Source organism: Sinocyclocheilus rhinocerous, unplaced genomic scaffold, assembly GCF_001515625.1.
Source record: "Sinocyclocheilus rhinocerous isolate Xijiao unplaced genomic scaffold, SAMN03320098_v1.1 scaffold1043, whole genome shotgun sequence".
In the NCBI taxonomy this organism is placed as follows: domain Eukaryota; kingdom Metazoa; phylum Chordata; class Actinopteri; order Cypriniformes; family Cyprinidae; genus Sinocyclocheilus; species Sinocyclocheilus rhinocerous.
This window is the reverse complement of record NW_015642610.1, coordinates 2,068,036-2,089,122: the sequence shown is the minus strand read 5'-3', so window position 1 is coordinate 2,089,122 and position 21,087 is coordinate 2,068,036. Positions and strand designations below refer to the sequence as shown.

The 21,087-nt window shown below is 37.8% G+C and overlaps 1 protein-coding gene across 2 annotated transcripts in view; it reads right to left on the bottom strand.

The window, feature by feature from the left end:
• Positions 1-21,087, bottom strand: part of LOC107756314 (amyloid beta A4 precursor protein-binding family A member 1-like) — a 50,388-nt gene that overhangs the window by 12,915 nt on the left and 16,386 nt on the right. For both annotated transcript variants that reach the window (XM_016573359.1, XM_016573360.1), the window contains exons 2-4: positions 19,732-19,851; positions 7,085-8,754; positions 290-400 (exon numbers count right to left, since the gene is read on the bottom strand). In XM_016573359.1, coding sequence (XP_016428845.1) covers positions 290-400; positions 7,085-8,686 — 1,713 coding nt within the window. In that variant the 5' untranslated portion in view covers positions 8,687-8,754; positions 19,732-19,851. The remainder of the gene's footprint in view (positions 1-289; positions 401-7,084; positions 8,755-19,731; positions 19,852-21,087) is intronic.

The following is a 21,087-nucleotide window of genomic DNA, read 5'->3' as shown; positions in this document are numbered from 1 at the left end:
TAAACACACACACACACACACACACACACACACACACACACACACACACACAATAAATAGCAAAACTTTAATATGTTTTAAACTTTATTTGCTCCAATTAATCTATTTCAACAGTATCGTGGATAATTTATAATAACTTCTATATCACACTGAGTCAGAACTCTAATGCTGCCGCCTATAATATGGGTCTAATTAAGTTCCTAGAGCACCTACTGGATATTATTACCAATAATAATTAAGAATCATCCAATTTCAGCACAGTTTTAGAGGTTTATTCATAGCCTCCTACCTCTTTACTGGCTGGGGACGGAGACTCAAAGCTGTCACTCCCCTCGTGTGATGGCAGGTGATGGCTGGAAGACTCCGCCCCCTGTGGGGAGGTGGAGTCTGAGCCTGGTGACTGGACAAAAGAGACATACTAATTAATATTACATGCTTTACGGTCTATTATTTTGGACAACTGATTGAAGAAATATAAAAGCTACATTTACTCATGTGACATTTAGAGTATATTAGATCAATTAAAGTCTTCATGCTTTTTTAAATAAACAAAATAAACAAAAAAGTACATTTTAAAATGTTATTTTGAATTTTAATTGAATTTTAAAAGCAAAGCAATGAGGTAAATGAAACAGATTGTGATATAATGAAAAGACATGCAAAAATGTGACAATTTGAAACTGTCAAGTTTCAGTCAGACGTATCCGTTAAACGTTCAGACAGCAGGTCAAGGGGGGAAAAATTACAAAAGAAAAGTACATAAGAGATCGGTCTTCTTATATTGCCATCTCAAAACTACACCTCATCTCTCTGAAGAGGCCGAAATGTGAAATACTAGGGAACAAATGAGTCATACCCTCAACTAGAGCGCATTTGGATAAAATATTAAAAAATAATTTCGGTTCATGTTTGTCATAACATATAAATACTGCACAGTCCCACAATGTATCTCCGTGACAATAATATCATCAGATATGTAGAATGAAAATTGAAGAACATTCTCACTTTAGCTTATAATTATCATTCAAATGAACATATCTGAAGTACTGAAACATTGACAGATAAACCCAGAGCACATTCACACAACGAACTCCTCACCTCATCACCATGGCGGCGATCTACCGGATACATCCAAAAATTTTCCATATCAATAAATGCTTCCAAAAGCTGCAGTGAAAAATATTCTCCCACAGGATACACTCAAATCAAGCAGATGTTGCTCTTTGGACCAGAGTACGAGAGAGAAGAACATAAGAGCCTCTAGCTCTCTCATCAAACTCGCGTTGATAAGTTCACACTGGCTCCAGACAACAGAGGTGAACACGGCTCCTGTTACAGCCCTACAGGAAAACTGTTCCTGGAACAGATCGCTCAAGAGTGACTTGGATCAGAGACCACTACACTACGCAACATCAGTGCAGGCCTGTGGAAAAACACTCATTTCTGCTAAAGTCTCTGTTCACAGGTGGAATAATCAGCACTTAGCTAATACTATTAGAAGTCACTATTAATAATTGACTTGCTTTTGAATTTGTACTTGAATTCAACACACCCTGGATTTTACATTACCCATACAGTGAACTTGTACAAGAAATGTATAATACTTAAAATAAATAAATAAATTAATTAATTTCAAGCACGTTAAGCATTAATGCAGGGCAGGGGAAGAAGGCGGTTTTTCTTCTCAAGTGTTACATGAGCCTTGCTGAATTATTTACAGGCCGTCTCTTACTGTACTAAATAAATCATATTGTGGAGGGAAAAAATAACAGGCTTCTGATGAAATGTCAAATTCTGAGAACAACAGAGAATGGAAGCGGGCAGGACACCACCAAGTTCAGAGCAACTTTGCAAGATGCATGACTGTTTAGCATTCACTGAAAGACTCCAGAAAATTGTTTACATGATCAGAACAAAGATCGTTAAGACAATCATTTTTAAGTTCTGAGAAGTTGAGAAACATCAACGGTTTTTAATTTTAAACAGATGAAATGTTATGATATAAAATTAACAAGAAACAGATACTGCTTTATTTCTAGGTCATGAATCAAATGTGAGAATTTTAAAAATAGATTATGAACTTTTGAGGTTCTTTGGATCATCTCAAATCATGCTGGAGAACATGATCATCAGGTTGTCGCACAAACTTGTGGAGTTTGAGTGTTGCTATTAATAAATGAAGACAGACAAACCAAATTCATGTTAACTGACAGCTTTTTACTGAGATTGTTAATAGAATTTGTAATGGAAAAAAAGTAAAAAATCTGAAATTGTATTTTCACTAGTGGTCTCAGACTTTCAGATCTAACTGCATATGGAAACACCAGTATTGTTACTGTTAACTAATCTATAAAATAATCTATAATTTGTTAACTAATCTATAAAATACTATTCAACATTTTTTTTCGCTAATTGAACTAAAGCGGAAATAAATAAAATAGAAATATTAAATGAAGAAATTAAACATAAAAACAAACATTTATTTTAGTTAGTTGCCAGGCAATATTTCTAACTGCTGTTTAAGTAAAAAAAAAAATAAATACATAAAATAATCAGCAATAATAATCAAAATCAGCAAAACCTAAAACAAAAATTAAAATGAAAACTAAAAATATACAAATAAAAGCTAATTCAAAATATTAATAAATACTATAATAGTAAATAATATTAAAATACTGTAACACTAAGAAATGCTATTTCTACAGTTGCCTGAATAAAAAGACGTTGTGGGATATGAGGCCAAAAATAATAAGCTGGCACATAAAAAAAATATATCATCAGCACATTCATTTACAAACTCAACCATAATTGCAGTGGGTGGCGGCTGGTGTCTTCTTTAAGCTCCCACTGGGAGTTTTCAATTAAGTGCAATTCTTTACTTTTTCTCTGAATGCACAAGGAAAAGTTCACTCTCATCAGAGTGCCAAAAGCCCTCGATCCTTAAGAACTGCGTCCAAATGAGGCCTTGTGCTCATGAATACTGCTCAGACAAACAATGGTGATTAATTAACACTGTCGAAACAGACAACAGAGGAGCTTGGATTTGCGTTGTTTGTTTAGTGAGACAGAGTATGTGTATTTCTGTAATGTGTTGATAACAGACAATGTGACTGATTCAACTGCGATTGAGTAAAATTAGGCAGCACTGAATCTATTAATTATGTAAATGGAAAACAAAAGAAAAGATATCAAAAATCTCAAGACACCATTAAGTTAATACCAACCGTGGGCATACTTGAATGACATCTACTCATTATGTTAATAAAAAGGGTAATACTTATCAAAGCTAATGGGAAGAAAAAAGAGAAGGATGGATGATATAAAGAGCGTGAGAAAAAAGCAAAGTAAATCAAGTAAAGACATGGTAATTTTGCTGCCTTACTTATACCGAGAGCTCATCTTTCTCTCTCTGCTCTGTTCAGACAACGTCTGTTGTGGCTGAGGACAGGACAGCTTCATTTACACATGCTGGTCATGTGTAGCACTCACAGAATATAGATGAGCCCTCCAAGCCACGGATAAGGAGATCCGTTCTATGAGTGCGAGCAGTCTTCATTTTCTAGCGACATGCAATTTGTCTGGCGCCGTGGCAGGCACTACTCATGAGACAGAGACTAGTGTGTGGCACCGTCCTCTCCAGAAAAGAACAGTGAAAGAGCGATGAAGTCACGACCAGAAGAATGATGCGATTCACCCTGCAAGGCTGCTTCAGCCGAGCAGAACAACAATGCAATTGTACACATCCTCCCTGAGAGATTGTTTTTGTCATTTGCTGCACCTGCTACAAATATCATAAAGTAAACTACATAAAGGCAAATAGGCCTACATATCTAATCACTCTATTCAACTAAACCCTTCACTATTGAATAGAAGACAGGGAAAAATATCTCATAATTAATTAATAATTATTTAATAATTTTAAGAGTGCTTTTAAAAATTAGGCACTGGTAAATTATAAATGGTAAACAAACAAATAAAATATTATTATATAATGACATATTAATGATTCATATTTTTATTTCAAATAATTTATTATTGTCAGAATACAGACCTAGAATTTAACAGACATCAATGGAGAAAACCTTGCCCTCAGAAAGGTATAGTTACAGCATCTACAAGCAGGGCCAAACTACCAGTGCTGACCAGTAAAACACTGAGCCAAACCCTGAACAGTTGCCGTGGGGTGAAATGTTTGAGAAACCGGTTTCTTTTTGCTATTTAATTTTGTAACATTAGCTTTAAAGGCAGTTTGTTAAGGCAGATGTAACAATCACAGAATCTCCTATTTTTTAATTTACAAGTTCAATACCAGTCGGACTAATGCTGCCCACAAACGATACGACTTCAAATCCATCAGACTCAAGTCAAGATAAATTGCAGGACTGCAGGAGTCTCAGACAAGTCTAGACATTTAACCTGCTCTTGGGCTTCTCTGACACATCTCTCAGATCACATCCTTAAAAATTCACACATTGTGATCATCACTTATGTGAGCGGGCCTGTGATTTTGAGGCTCAGTTTTATTAACTGCTGACAAGTGGAGAATCAGGGCTAAAATCGTGTAGCGTAAAAGCAGTTTAAAACGTTTAGTCCAACTGAAATTGTACTCATCCAGTTTTTGCTGACCTAGACTACAACTGGCCTCTGTGTTGAGTGCTTGCTCTGAAAGAAAAGCTTAGGTGATGTGTATTTAATCCTTCAAATATCTGATGATGCATTGAGCCATGAATACTTGGACAAACAGATGAAGAATGTAAATGTGTGATGTAAATGTGCTTAAAGGGATAGTACACCCAAAAATGAAAATCCTGTCATTGTTTACTGTCATCCTGACATCTCAACCTCATGTCGTTCCAAACCGCTAAGACTTTGGATAACCTTAAATATACAAATTAAAATATTTTTAATGAAACCTAAGAGGTTTCTGTCCCTCCATTGAAAGTTCAGGTAACCAAGAACCAAAAATGTTGTAAAGGTATCGTAAAATGAATCCATATTATTTGAGTGGTTTACTTCAAGTCACGTGTAGACATACAATCGCTTTATATGATTAACGGTTTTGATGAACAGGCCTTTGTGACCTTTTCTGAAGTTTGGTTACATGGACATGGACAATGGAGGAAACAATGGACAGAAACCTCTCAGGTTTTTATTAAAAATATTAGGGATGCACCGATACCGATACTGGTATCGGTATCGGGCCCGATACTGGCCTCCTGTACTCGTACTCGTACTCGTTAAAATGCCCCGATACCAAACGCCGATACCACACAGCATGTGATAAGCGCCATATTTAAACAAAGAAACACTGACAACAGACAGCAGAAAGGAGTTATGGATGTCTACTACGAAGTATATGTATGCAATGAATATAATGTTAAACATTCAGTATTAACGCCTGTATAGCTGATGTGTGCGAGCTGATAAACAAAGCACGCTGAGTGGATTGAGCGCGCGGCGGCGCAGATGCGCGAGCTTGTCGAGTGAATATACCTTTCTCACAGACATCATTGGAAAGTTTATAGTTCGGTCGGATATGTCAAAGACAAGTAAGTAAAACAATGCACAAGTTACTTAACGGTAGGGAGAGAGCGAGAGAGAGCACGCGCGCACTTCTGTTGTGTGATCTTTGATGTTCGCTCACTTAGCACGCATCATTTGAATTAAAACGAAATCGTACAAATAAAACCATTCATAGGGGCATTCACTATAATCATCATTTATTTTCAACCTTAGGCATACACGACTTTCTAGCGAAAGTGAATCTAGCAGCCTGTGTGAAATGCGCTAGACTGTACTATTCTGCATCAGTACAAACACGTGCAGGCGTTGCGCGTGTTTTGCTTGCTTGAGTGTTTCTGCATTATATGAGTGGCTTTGGAATATAAATCGCAGCACGTTTCAGATGAAAAAACGCGACTTCTATTTCTGAAAATATCACAGTTAGGAGATTTATAACGAGTGGTTCCCTGCATTATTACAGCAAAGCGCGTGATTACAGTACTAAGCCGCTGCTCTAATGCTATTAAATTAAAGATGATGTACCATAGAGCAAAAAAATGAACAGTAAAATTAACAAAAACTTGTAAAATACATTTTAATGGGCATAATTACGTGTGAAAATAACCGAAGGATATACAGTGAAACCAAAAATGATTCAGAGACCAGATATAATTTTTGATATTTTTTTACTAGTGGGTGCAGGACACTATAGTTCATTTATGTAAGTGAGGATAGCAAAATAAAGTAAACTGTGACAAATCATACCCAAAAATTCTTCATACAGTGGACTACCAGTAAAATTGATACAAATTTGGGTCCAAAAATTATTCAGACCGAGTCTGGGAAAAAAACTGAAGTTGAGGTTTTCATGAAGCTGGGTGACAGCATGCCCAGGAGACTACAGGCTGTCATTGAGGCTAAGGGTTGCCCGACTAAGTATTGCTAGTTGTGTAAATACTGTCATACTAACAGCTGTCTGAATATTTTTTGGTTGATTGTAATCTATTACATACCTTTCTATCAGAATTATCTAGCATTATCAAGATGAATTTGTTCTGACACAGTGTAACTCTGAGTTCTTGTCATATTTTATTACCATTTTCTAAACTATAGCGAATAAACTGTGATAATGTGAGAAATGTTGAAGGTGTCTGAATAAATTTTGGTTTGACTGTATCTATTTGATAAATGAAGTTAACCAACTAACTTTATACATACCCTTTTGGTTTCTGTACCCAATATTTAAAACATGTACAAATGCAATAAAAATATCGGTATCGGTACTCGGTATTGACAAGTACCAAAAATAAAAGTATCGTATCGGGCGAGTACTGGAAAAAGTGGTATCGGTGCATCCCTAAAAAATATCTTCATTTGTGTTTCAAAGGTTAACTAAAGTCTTATGGGCTTGGAAGGAGAATATGGTCCCAGAATTTTTATTTTTTTGGTGAACTGTCCCTTAAAGAGCAACTCTGTAAGCAAGATTATACTACAGAAATAAAAACATCAGTAGTAATGATGCTACAAAACGTAAATTGCAGAGCATCAACAGGACATTTTACATGGTGCGGCTCATACTCACATCAGCCCCTAGAGATGGCTGCAGGTCAGATTCTGCTGTAGGACTCAGGTCCTGCCTCATTACCCAGATGGGTTCTTTGGGCTCGTCTGGCGTGTAGGGCGAGCGGACTGTCCTTGTCTTCACCTCCTCTATTGCCTCTTTGATGTCCTTAATAGCCAGTGAGATTGCGTCTCTCTTCTCACGACTGCTCCTAACAACTGGAGCTAGCTCTTCTGAGGGACTTCTGGGGGGCTGCTCTACACCATCTCTTTCACTTATTGGCTCCGGGGGTTTGATTTCGTCCATTTGACCATGGGACTCTGACTCAGACCACTCTTCTTCTGTATTACCGTCCTTGTCCAGGCCCATAGCGACACGCTCCAGGCTCTGTGAGCTCAGACTCTCCTTCACCTCTGCCACAATCTGGTCAATGTCCTCATCCTGCTCGCAGCTGTCGGCACGGGGGTACGGGGCAAACTCTGCTTCTTTTTCGGGACTGTCCGACTCTCCGTCGGATCGCTCGTCATAGTGGTGGAGCCTGGACCCAACAGCCTCCTGTTGCTGGTACAAGTCACGATCGAAGAGCTTGAACTCTGCCCTGTGCTGTTGTGGAGTCTGTCCCTCAGCTTTGGCCGAGGGGGCGTCCGTGATTTCCTCATAAACGTGCTCCTGAAGGGTGTATTCAGCGTAGGGCTCAGAGTATGGCTCATCTTCTGTTGCTCCACCTTCATGGGCCTCTCCTGCTCCGGTAGGACTGCGATACATGGGTTGAGTGTAAACATAATTGGAGTAGTTGGGGTTTATCGTCTCTGCGTCATGGGGCCTCTCAGCATTGGGCAGGGGCTCTCGAGGTAGCGGCGGAGGCTGAGGTGGGTATTGGGGTTGGCGGTAAGCTGGACCACCGTGCTGTTGCTCCGACTCTGCGCTCTCTGTGTACTCCTCCGATTCCGGGCGAAGTGGGATGCCATATGTGCTTTCGTCTTCAGGCTCTGCTTCCAGGACCATGACTGCATCCCCCTCTGCACGGTCTGTGTGGTTGTGGAAGCCACTCTCTGTGCTGGCGGATCGGGCCAAAGCGCTGCCGGCATCTCCCTCGTCTTCCTCAGCTTCCTCTGGCTCTCTAGTGGGCAGCATGGCTTGTGTAGGAGAGATGAGATGCTGTTGTTGTTCCAGCCTGTGCTGTTCGGCTCTCTCTGCATCTCTCTGCTGCCTCTCCCGCTGTCGCTGTCTCTGTTGCTGCGCCCGGATTCGGGCCTCGTTGTCCCCCTGTCTGCGGTAACGTGTCACTGCAGGTCTCGGTATGGGCTGCTGAACGGGTTGCTGTTCGGTATCACCTTCTTCTGCTGGCCTTCTTGTGGCACGTGTGCGGTTCGTCCCTCCGTTAGATCCCTCGTACCTGCGGTAACGTGGGGCCCCCTGCTGTTGGGACTGGTAGTGGTTATTCTCCGTACCGTGGTTGCTGTGGTGGTTGCGGGGGCGACCGGAGCGGGAGCTGCCATCTCCATTGTCATGGCGTCTACGGTGGGATGAGGGGGGCTGTTGGCCCTCAGGGCCCCTACGCTCCAGGTCTGCCTCAGCCACCTCTCTCAACTCCTGGCCATGCGGCACCTCCTGGTGACTCATGGTTGGAATAAGGGAAGGTCTACACACAGAGCATTACTTCTCCCAGTAGGACTCCACTCAAGCACCACCTGCAGAAAAACAAACAAAAACCAGATATAAACCTTGAAACAGTAACAACTCAGTAAGAAAGATCATTTAAGCAGTCCATTAAAGGTGCAATCAGTAGTTTTTCTCTCAGGTATTACATACAAAGAAATGAAAAGTATTGCTACTACATATCAAGATTAGCTGCCTCTATGATGTAAAAGGATATGAGAATATTGCACCAATCAGTGAAATGCTCCTCAGTCATAATCTATGAAACTAAGGCAATTATGTATAGTAGTAGAAGTATTGAAGTATCTCTACCTGCCTTTACTGTGAGCTCACAATTTATCCCTACACAACTGCTAGAAATGCAAAGAGCTGTAGAAAAACCCCAAGCCTCCACTTTCATATCTCTTATAACTCCCATCAACATTGGCTGTGATTTGATAAGCACCACATAAGCTGAATAAGATAATACAATCATTTTATTAAGAGAACTCATATTCAAACTATTGTCAAGCTATCTGACCACTCATGTTTTCATATTAACCTCTTCACTTTTTTCTGTCTGAATGAGCTCAACAAAAAAAAGATTTTTGAGATGAGTTGTGATTTTTTTTTTCTATTAAAAAAAAAAAAGTAGGGACAAGTGGAACATAATTTATCTGGCAATTAACATAATTATGCCACAAATGATGTACAGTTGTACAGAACTAGGCATATTTCTTTAAGAGCCATGTACAAATCTGTACACACATGCAATGACAGCCACTGGCACACTTGCACAATTTTGTCCAAATGTCTTCATTAAAATACCAAACTTTTGACATTTCTGGAGCATTATGATGGGTGACATTTTGCAGCAGACTTCCATCTGGAATTAGACAACGCTTGAGACGAGCGATGATCTCATATTAATCAGCACAAACAATTAGCCACACTTTCATTCGCTTCCTGACAGCTTACCTAGAATGAACAGCAGTGTCTCTAAACTGTTAGGGAGAGGAGAGAGGTGATAGAAACATGCAGCAGCATAACGGCCTACTGAAACATGAGTCACCGCTACAAACGTGACGTCTGTTTCCATGCATGACGGAGTATGGCATGTTGTTAGAGATATCATGTCAGAAAGAAGTCAAGGTGCTCGTGTTCCTGTGAGGTGTGATCAAAAGTGACGGTGCACATACTGAACCCATCAGAAGGCAGCGGTAATTGGTGTAGACGTGAGAAGGTGCTGGAATGCCAGAGGAAACTAAATGACATTGAGCTCCCCTCCCTCCTGTCTCCAGTTGAAAACATGAACAAAATACTGAGGGCAACCACCTTGATGATCTGAGCCAGAGGCCAAAAAAACATCCATGCACACAAATACAGATGCACAAAAGCACCCACACAATAACAATTTTGCTTCTCCCATTAATATATCTTCATTACAGGAAAATAATGATAAATACTGTTTCAGAAAAAAAAATTTAAATATATTTTTTAAATGAATTAAAGTAAAGAATTTAAAATAGGTACTATGAAATTATGTTTCTGAAGTGAATGTACATTGTTTTAAAGATGTTTAGAATTTTTTTTTCTTTTTTTACTGGAAAATTGAACATAATACCTTTTCAGAACATAACTGCCATGAGTTTGAGAAAAAATTTTTTTTTAAAACAAATAAAATTTATTTCACAATACAATCTCTAAGATTATTTTATAGTGATTTGCATCTGATGTAAATGCATATTGTTTTAAAGATGTTTAGATTTTTTTACTGGAAAATCAGACATATATGTGACCCTGGACCACAAAACCAGTCTTAAGTCGCTGGGGTATATTTGTAGAAATAGCCAAAAATACATTGTATGGGTCAAACTTATTGTTTTTTCTTTTATGCCAAAAATCATTAGGATATTAAGTAAAGATCATGTTCCATGAAGATATTTTGTAAATTTCCTACTGTAAATATATTAAAACTTAATTTTTGATTAGTAATATGCATTGCCAAGAACTTCATTTGGACAACTTTAAAATTAAGTAAAGATCATGTTCCATAAAGATATTTAGTAAATTTACTACTGTAAATATCAAAACTTAATTTTTGATTAGTAATATGCATTGCTAAGAACTTAATTTGGACAACTTTAAAGGCGATTTTCTCAGTATTTTGATTTTTTTGCACCCTCAGATTCCAGATTTTCAAACAGTTGTATCTCGGCTAAATATACTCGGCCCTATCCTAACAAACCATACATCAATGGAAAGCTTATTTATTCAGCTTTCAGGTGATGTATAAATCTCAATTTCGAAAAATTGACCCTTATGACTGGTTTTGTGGTCCAGGGTCACATATATAGTTTCAGAAAATGACAATTTGCCAGAAGGGTTAAAAAAAACTTAAAATATAATCTTCATATACAATTTTGCATATCAAGTAACTGTATGTAATTAAAAGGAAGTGTAGATTTTCAACAGGAAAACGAGACACAAATACTGTTTGGGAAGATTATTTTTGGCAGCACACAGAGGAAGCAGCAGCTCCAGTTGCTGTGGTGAATCCCCCTCCCCAGCCTGATTAGGATGGTGTGTTCAAAGACTGTAGAATAATGACTGACTGTGAAAACTTACAACTCCTCCCCTCTCTAAGCAACTGACTCACCCAGTATTCATCCTGGAGACACCCCAACAAGAGAGAAAGAGAGAGAGATTCTTGGCATGGCTGAGTCAGGCAAATCAATCAACACTGGACTGACAGACCTAACAATGTGATCCTAGTGGGATGATTGTTTACCATTATTGATTTTGCACACACAACATCTCAGAGTCTTTCCTCTCCAATAGCCCAGAATATCATCTTGGAATATGCAAGCATAACTTTCATAAACTGTACATTTTTTAAAGGCTCAATGAAATCTAAACTGGACTTTTGTGCATCTACCAGCAGGGACTAACTGGCTCATAATAACTAGCTTTGTTTTTGATAACTTCCACTAAAATGTCTTGTTTCAATATAGGAAAAAATAGTACAGAAAATTGCTTTTGTCAAACCATTTCAGTGTGATGTGTAGCAACTTCTAGTTATCAAACACAGACAATATGTCCTCTTTTTCTGTATGTGTCATGGCCAGGATTTCTAAATTGTCCAGGTTTTGGCATTTTTTCCCCAAATTATGTGCTCTCTACAGTCCTTATACATTATATGTGTATTTGCATCACGCTTTGACCGTTCTCAGTAGATCCCACCTTTTTGTACGTCCACGCTATTGGTCAAACTACTTTTCAGTCATCACCTTCAGCCAAAATCCAGACAAAATTTAGAAATCCCGGCCAGGACATATCCAGAAGAAAGAGAACGTACGGTCAGCCTATAGCTTAGAGATCAGCAAAGACAAAAAAATAATAGATATCTGGTTTGTATTTCAACAAAAGCTCCAATGAATGACCATGCTGTGAAAAATAGCTTCAGGCTCTACAGCTGTCTACTTATTTATATTTGTTGAGGAAATAGTAAAATGTCAACATATCTCCATCAAAGAACCAGAGCTTTAGACGTGTACTTGGAAAAACCTCTAGATATTACGCAAATGAGTATTTGAAAATAACCCTTAGAAAGTTATATCAGCTGTACGTGCAGCGTGGGTTGAAATCAGCATGACTGTGAAAGAGACGAGGAGAAGGAGAAGACAGCCTAAACATGTGCTGAAGGTCACTGGTGAAAGTAGAGGAGCTGGCAAAAGCTGGGCCAGATACAGAGAACGCCATGCCATTTTCAACCATTGCTCTCTCTCCCTCTCTCTCACACACACACACACACACACACACACACACGTAAGGTTCTTCGGTATGTGTGAGGAGCAGGTTTAATCAGAGAGTGTTCACAGCTCTCTCTCCCACACAGTTCCAAGCGGAGGTCTCACATAGTGGCTTACCCACAAGGACAAATCAGCATGGAGTCTCTACTGCTCCTCTCAGAAAGCACGATGCGAGGAGACGATGAACCATGGGTTGAGATTTGAGAAAAATTCATTAGTGTCATTGTTTTGAGTACCAGTAACATCTAAGCATCCCCAAAAGAAGTGAAACTGAGTAGAACCAAAGCTGCATAATATATTAAAGTCACTATGACAATTCTTAATTTTATGGAGTAAAAAAGTCATTCTAAATACTGTTAATGTTGAACATGCTCACGTGGATGGGAACTAAGGCTTCTCAGATTCATGAACTGTTACATGTTGTCTGAAGCCATATAGTAGCTGATACACAGTTTTACTGTTTTAATGTATCTTGTTTTAAGTATATTTAAATATTGGTAAAACAAAACAAAGACACTGATTAAGTATAGGAGAAAACATGTTTTATGTGACATGTAACAATACTGCAGTGTTTTTTTCCACTCAATGATATCACTGTGTAACAAACGTGGAGGTGGAACCTGATGGTTTAAGACCTTTACCACCCTCAGAACTGAAAAGATTTATGGTTGCAGACCTATCTGCGGGTGGTTAGCCAAACTCAGCAGACACACTCACTCATCCTCACCCACAGCGGAGTGGATCCGCTCCTGTCTGTAAAGCCGGCAGGGAGTGTGGGCAGCCTGTGAATAAAGACACACTGCTGTTTGGCTGCAAACAAACACTGCAAATCATTAGAGCCTGCAGTCCTACAGCGGAAAGGGCAGGGAATGAACCATTGCCTCAAGATCACAAACGGGACTCACCTGCTAATAGACAAATCCTGCTATCAAACCTGGTCAAAACTGGATAAAGACACTGGCTGTGTCCACCTTACCTTGCTGCCCAGTCAGTTAAAGAAAGCCCTTTTTGTTATGAATGCACATCTTAAGTAAACTGGTTTTAGAGTGACGTCCAAGGTAGCACAACTTCACGTCTGATGATCTACAGTACATCACCTGACAGTTCAACAATTGTTGCTTAATCTAAAACCAATTTATGTCAAAAATACAAATATGCAGTGAAAAAATAGTTATGTTAAGAAAATAAATGTTGCATTTCTCCCGCTTGAAATTTTAATTTAAGTATATGACTTAAAAATTAACAAATACTTTGCAAACTAAGCATCATAAAAAAATAATAATGTAGGTACACTACCATTCAAAAGTTTGGGTCAGTAATGTATAAAAAAAAAACTAAATTAATACCTTTATTCAGCAAGGATGCATTAAATTGCTCGATTGTTTTATAATGTCACAAAAGATTTCTATTTCAGTAAATGCTGTTGTTTTGAATTTTTATATTTATCAAAGAATCCTAAAAAATCTTTCATGGTTTCCACAAAAATATTGAGTAACACAACTGTTTTCAACATTGATGATAATAAGAAATGTTTCTTAAGCACCAAATCAGCATATTAAAATGATTTCTGAAGGATCATGTGACACTGAAGACTGGAGTAATGGATGCTGAAAATTCATCTTTGCATCACAGGAATAAACCACATATTAAAATATATCAAATAGAAAACTATTTCTTTAAATTGTAATATTATTTCACAGTATAGCTGTTTTTACCTACTATTTTTGAACAAATGATTACAGCCTTGGTGATCATAAGAGACTTTAAAACATTTAAAAAATCTTACTGACCCCACATTTTAAACAGTAGTGTATTAAATATAAGCAAGGATTAAATATAATTTAATGCATACTTATATATAATTATAAACGTAAATTAATTATAAAGTAAAAAAAATGTAAAATTATAAATTACATTTTGTTATAAATTCTTTTTTTTTTTTTTTCAAACAATCTGGCAGATGCCATTTTTGTTCTTTCAACTGCCAAAATGTAAGTACAGATTTGTGGGATATCACAGGCAGCAATGGATATACCGATTCTATGGGAGGTGTCACAGACAAGATTGGATTTGGATGTTCTAGGCAGCATCGTATGTGTTTCAGATACAGTTATGAAGCCTGTGAATCTCATACATTACAGTGAGTCACAGCAACAGCAGAAGTCTCCTCTATTGAAACAATGACAGTGACTCAAACAGCAGCTCAATGACATCAGTCAAAACAGTCTCTGAGTGGCTCCTCAAGGCTGGAAGTGAATTAGCAGTGTAATTCAAACCAACACGAAACAAGAGTGACTCTGAATCACCATAATGTATTATCATACACATAATGAGCTCAAGTCATCTCCAGCACAAAATGAACTCCACAGTGCAATTCTGTCCACCAGTTGTTTCTGATGTAGGAGTCTCTTCCAAATGCCTGATTACACACACGCATCAAGTAAAAAAAAAAAACACACAATCAGACAGCATGGAGAGTTTGAGTGAATCGTTGCTCTAACAAGATTACCATTGTCAGATTTAACTTTAACAGACAAAGGGGCGGTGGGCTGAGAAAAGAGAGAGAGATGCACAATAGCATTCTGGGGCTCCTGTCAAAGATGGACTGTGTTTGGGTGGGTGGGACGTGCAATTAAGCGTAAAACAAATCCATTAAAACCATCAAACCCCACCCACTAGTTTACTGATTCAGGCTTATTAAAGCACACTACACTGGACACATTGACAGATGGTGTCACACTATGACAGACAGCAAGCTCAGCTGAATTGACAATGCTGTGTATTTACTATGCCAAGTGAATAAGAACAGAACCCACTCTAATATCGCTCTAACATGCGATGAAGCTACAAGAGGCCATTCAAAACAACGTCACATGTCATTATTTGTGATTTATAAAAAAAAAAAAAAAAAAACACTGTTATGTTAGTCACCTCTACTTTATTCCACTCTGATTTACCAGGAAATGTACTGAGGAAACTGGTTTCAGATAAAGTCACATAATATCATAAGAACTGATGACCTAAGAAAAATTCAAGCTTTTCAGACAACCATATTAACATTTAATGATTAGAATGTTTATTTCTTTGTACAATATTGAAAAAAAAAATATTTACACATGAATCTGCTCTGACAGATGTTGCTTTTTATTCTCATAACTACAGATGAATTGCATGTACAGAATTGTCGGTCAGCATATGTAGGGTTGTAGTGAATTGTTTATTATTCCCTCAAGGAAGGTCTATTAAAATCATGTGGTTCTCCTTCATTTCAAACGGTGTCTTGGGAAGCTTTGAGAAAAGACGTAAATGAAGACACATTAGCATACCTCTCTAACTTGGCCAATCAATGGTCCTCCCACCCACTCACACCTGCCTTCGGCAAATCAAATCTGACCTGTGACTCACTGTAACTGGATCAGCCAATAAAAACCCTCGTAGCAACTGAAATAATTATATTTGTCAGAATAATGAGGAACGATGTTACAGTCACTCAGTAGGTCAAGGACATTCAGTCTAGCCGTGACTATTCCTACAGAACTGCTGCAGAATTCAGACTGTATACTATCAACAGTATCTAAAATTCAATAAAATTATGAATATATATATATCACTATTCCTTATTATTTGATTTACTGGCTTAATCAGTGACTAGAGGAAGTGAATTATAAGGAGTGTGAAGAAAATTACTTGTGGCATGCCTTGCTAATTATTTTAACTTTTGGTGAGCTACATGGAAAAACTCTGATAATCCAGCCTTCATTATAAAATTAGTATCTAGCAAAATATAGCCTTCAGGACATATGGGCTTGAAATAATACTATTATCCTCTTCAAGAGGAACTATTGCAAGACTGGAAGTGATTTTGTTTTAATCTTCCTCCAGCCTGACTGCTGTCCTCATGTGGTTGTGTTGTTCTGTTCTTTTTCTACACATCACTTCCACTACACTTCCAAAGAACATAACTCCTGAGATAACAAAGGCAGATCCATCAGATGTAAACCAAGGTGAACAAACTCTTAGATTATGTAAGAGCAGCATATCAACTGACAAGCAAAAGGAAGATTACAGTATCAGTGAAAAAGAGCACCACTAATGAAAACATCACACTTACCAGTGTAGATTTGCATGTGTATCTGAATTTCACAATGCTACTCCAACACAGTGGTGACCTAAAATAGTTTCCACTGCTTTTTCATAGTCTCTCCTTGTCCACTTAATACAGTGGAATCTCAGATGACTCCATTTATCTTATTTTCAGTGTCAAAAGACTCCACCTAACAGTCTTTACAGAAATGAAAGTTATTCACATCTAAAGATTAGAAAAATATATATATACTTAAATAAAAATGTATTACCTTCTTTCCTCTGTGGAACACAAAAGGAGTTATTTTAAAGAACGTGCTACTTGCTCATTTCCAAAAAAATTCCAATGAATGGAGACTGAAGCTTTCAAGCTTCAAAAAGGAAGCAAAAACACCATAAAATATCTTAAAAATAGTCCAAACGACTTTTTGCTCTGAATCCATAAAACAGCTTTGTGAGAGAAACACAAACAAAATGTATTTATTTACAGATAATTGTTTCAGAAGACTTATATATATATATATATATATTTTAGGGCTGGGCGATATAGCTAAAAAATTGAACAACGATATAATGTTTCATATCATTCGGTATCGATAATTATTGACATTTTTTATAACCTCCCAGTAACTTTGTTTTGATAAGCCTTTTTCTGCAAGCGTCTGAGAAAGCGAGCGCATCAGATTTCGCTCCCTTGGTGATGTTGCATTATAATATTACCGCCCCTTAATCTGTATATTTACACCCACAGCGCCATCATTTGATTTCGCAAGCGACAATGGTGTACCAGCTCTAAAGCCATGACGAAAAAGTGAAAGTGACGTGACATGTGGCCAAGTATGGTGACCCATACTTGGAATTAGTGCTCTGCATTTATCCCATCCAAAGTGCACACACACAGCAGTGAACACACACAAACCGTGAACACACACCCGGAGTAGTGGGCAGCCATTTTTATTTTTATTTTGCTGCAGCGCCCGGGGAGCAGTTGGGGGTTCTGTGCCTTGCTCAAGCGCACCTCAGTCGTGGTATTGATGGTGGGAGAGAGCGCTGTACATTCACTCCCCCCACCTACAATCCCTGCCGGTACGAGATCACATGCTGTGACAGTCGCTTTCTGTCCGTGTGCTTCAGATGTGTGCTCACAGAAAACTGTATATAAGAAGTTTAAACTCATATGGTTTAAAACGCATGATTTCAGTGCGATAAACATGATAATCAGAACCACAACAGATGCTTTTTAGCAGGTACGAGCTGTAATGTAAACTGTTTTAACTTTGCATGGCTACATCTCTTGTGAGAGACGCGAATGCAGCAGTCGTATTTGTCCATCTAAAAATGTGCTTAATATGTGTTCTGTGTGAATGGCTTGGTTTCGGTTTTAACTATAGACTGTATAAAAACAGGTTTTAACCTAATCAAGATCTTGTCCGCATTGAGCTTCTATATTTCTCTAAATATATATATATATATATATATAATAATTGTTTGTGTTTTACTGGAAAAGAAAAATTGAGGGTGAGTAAATGACAGAATTTTCATTTTTGGGTGAATATTTTCACCTTTTATACTGAAAGAAAGAAAGAAAGAAAGAAAGATCTGAAAGTCAAGCCTGCAAAGAACTCTACGTAATCAAAGTTAAATCAAGAATGTGCCCTTCTTAAAATGTTTATTTCTCACAGTGGGGAAAAACAAACAAACAAATTAATTAATCAATCAATCAATAACATAAAGCAGTAAAAAGCTATTAGATTTTCCCATAAGAACTGATGTAAGGGTTTTTATATAGTGACAACACCCCTATTAGGACAATGGTCTGTCTCTACTGCTTCTTCCTCTTCTCACTATTTATATCACACAATGCACAGCTGTTGCAATGGCAACAAATGTTAACCGACCTGCACTTGAAGCAGAATGAAAATCGAAAGGATTGCCTGAGGATAAGAGTTAAATCCAGCTGCAATCTGATAGAGCAGATTAATTTAGGACTGCAAGATACACCTGAATAAGAAACCGTTTAAAAGCGTTTGTGCTGAAATCAACATCAGGCTCTTCAACAGCTGCATGTATTACGATCATTGCTGTTTAAACCCTTTACCTTTTACTAAATGAATATGCCTGTATTGGAATTCAAGAAAGTATTTTTATAAAAGCTGTAAACAGACATTCACCAATATGCTAGATCAGATGCTTAAACTTTAGAATTAGAACCTAATTGTTATAATTAGAACAACACAGAGCAACATAATTGCTAATACTTTCTAATGTATGGCTATTGTTTTCCTACCAAAAATGAAGTCATGTCATTACGGAACTGGCTTTTATTAGTTAAAGAGAACTGGAACGAACTAACAGAATGGAAAGTGATACTGGGTGCATAGGAAATCCCTTCCTTAAATGATTTCCAATTCAAACAATATTCCCAAGAAAAAATGTTTTTGAACATTTTGGACAATGACCCATTACATGCTGTGGTGAATCAGACCCACATGACCCGACAATGGTGGACAGAGAGAAATGAAACTGAATGCGGTCCTAACCATCACTTCACACACAGATAGTACAAGAAAACACATTAGATTAAGAGTGATGTTGTGACCTGACAAGAGAGGAAATGAAAGTCTGGTGTTCAAGGACAGCAAAGAAAGCAATCCCAGAAGAGCTCCAAGTTCAATTTCATATCACTGTTCAAATTTTTGCATTATTAAAAATGAAATATTTTACACAATTTGTGTGTGCTATTTATTTTTAGGATGGAACCAAACAGGATGGAATTTAGGAAGTTTTGTAATGTTGTTTTCCTACCAAAAATGTTGATTATAATGGTCAGGATACTGCCTTAGATGGAAGCTGTCTATGTACAAAGCTTTCTAGAAAAGAGCTGCATTAGAGGTTATTCTAAAAACTGTGAGGAAAAGATACTGAAACCTTGTTCACTCAGTGACACTGAGTCCCTTTAGTCCATCTGTTCACTGCATTTTTAGCTCTTGAGTTTAAGTATGTTTTGAGTGAGATATGAAAATGTCCAAAGAATGTTAAGATAGAAAGAGCAACGCAGTGTTCTGCAGGGAAAGATAGAGAGATTTGAGACATTGGATCTTTGTCAAATATATGTCAAAATGAGACAGGACTCACCTCCCAGGCTCATCTATCTTCTGTGTGTGAAGCAGTGCCAGTACCAGGGTAAAGAGGGATGTCGAGGTAGATGAGTTAGGGGCCTTGCGGTTGTTAGGGTCAGTGCTCAGGATCAAGATGCTGGGGATGGAGGAAAAAACAGCTCAGCTCCAGATGGGTGCAGAATCAGACAGTGCCAAACATTTCAACGCAGATACCGAAGCATGTTAAAAAAAATTGTTAAACATTAATAAATATATTGTTAAATACTATAAATATATTTATACATTTTACTTTTCCAGTGAAAATATCTACACATCTTTAAAAAAACAAAACAAAAAAAAAAACAAACAAACTGCAAGACGTTTTTCTGGCATAAACCTCACAAAATAAAAAGAAAAAAAGAAAAGAGAGCGGGAACTGTTCCATTTTGATAGAAATGTTCCATTTTCGCTAGAAAAATAAACTTAATTGAAGATATATCACTGATTAACTACCACCGTATGGTGCATCACTGGAGAAACTTGCCAACTAGTCACTACTGTTTCCCGAAACCGCAGTAACAAGGTTGCACCTCTGTCATTTAAACCACATTGGTTTAACAACATAGGACTGTTGTTAATAGATTCAATATCATGTTAGGTTGTTTGTTTTGCCCAAGAGCACAATCCATTTAGGTCCATGTCTTAACAAGGACAGAATAGTGGCACGTCCTAACAAGAAACAATGTTTCTAACCACAGTTCGAGAGCTGTAGCTTCAAGTTCCAACCAAGCTTGCCATGCTGTTTGCAAATGTTTGTTGAAACTATGTTTACAGGAATCACTGAACTATGTTAGTAACAACAGGAATTGCAACCATAGTTGGCGAATGATGCTTTCGGGCCCAAGTCATATTCTGGTCCCTGTATATGGCTTGGGTCAGTCTATGTGATTTTAGCATCTGCCGAAAGAAAGTCTGATCTTTCAGAAAAGCAGTAGCATACCTCTGCTCAACACAATGTACAATTTGAGCTATCATTCATGTCTGCAGCACAAACAGTGCAGGAGTGTAATAATTACTGATGGGTTAGGAGTTTTAAAACCTGAGTAGTAGCAGTTGATGCTTGCTTTAGTCCGAAACTCAAAGCTCTATATAGCAAAGCAAATTTGCACTGCATCCTCCTTTATTAATGATGCATGAGGTGGTCACAAAGTAAAACTAAAAAAACATTGTAAATTTCCGTATCAGCTTGACGCTTCACAAATGCAACACTTGATCATGAAAACTGCAAAGCAGAACAGACGAGATGAGTCTACATTTAAACCCACAGCCACACCAAACTGTCAAGGCAATTCCTACAGACAGCTGTTTGCCACAGAAGGGGGGGGGGGGGGGT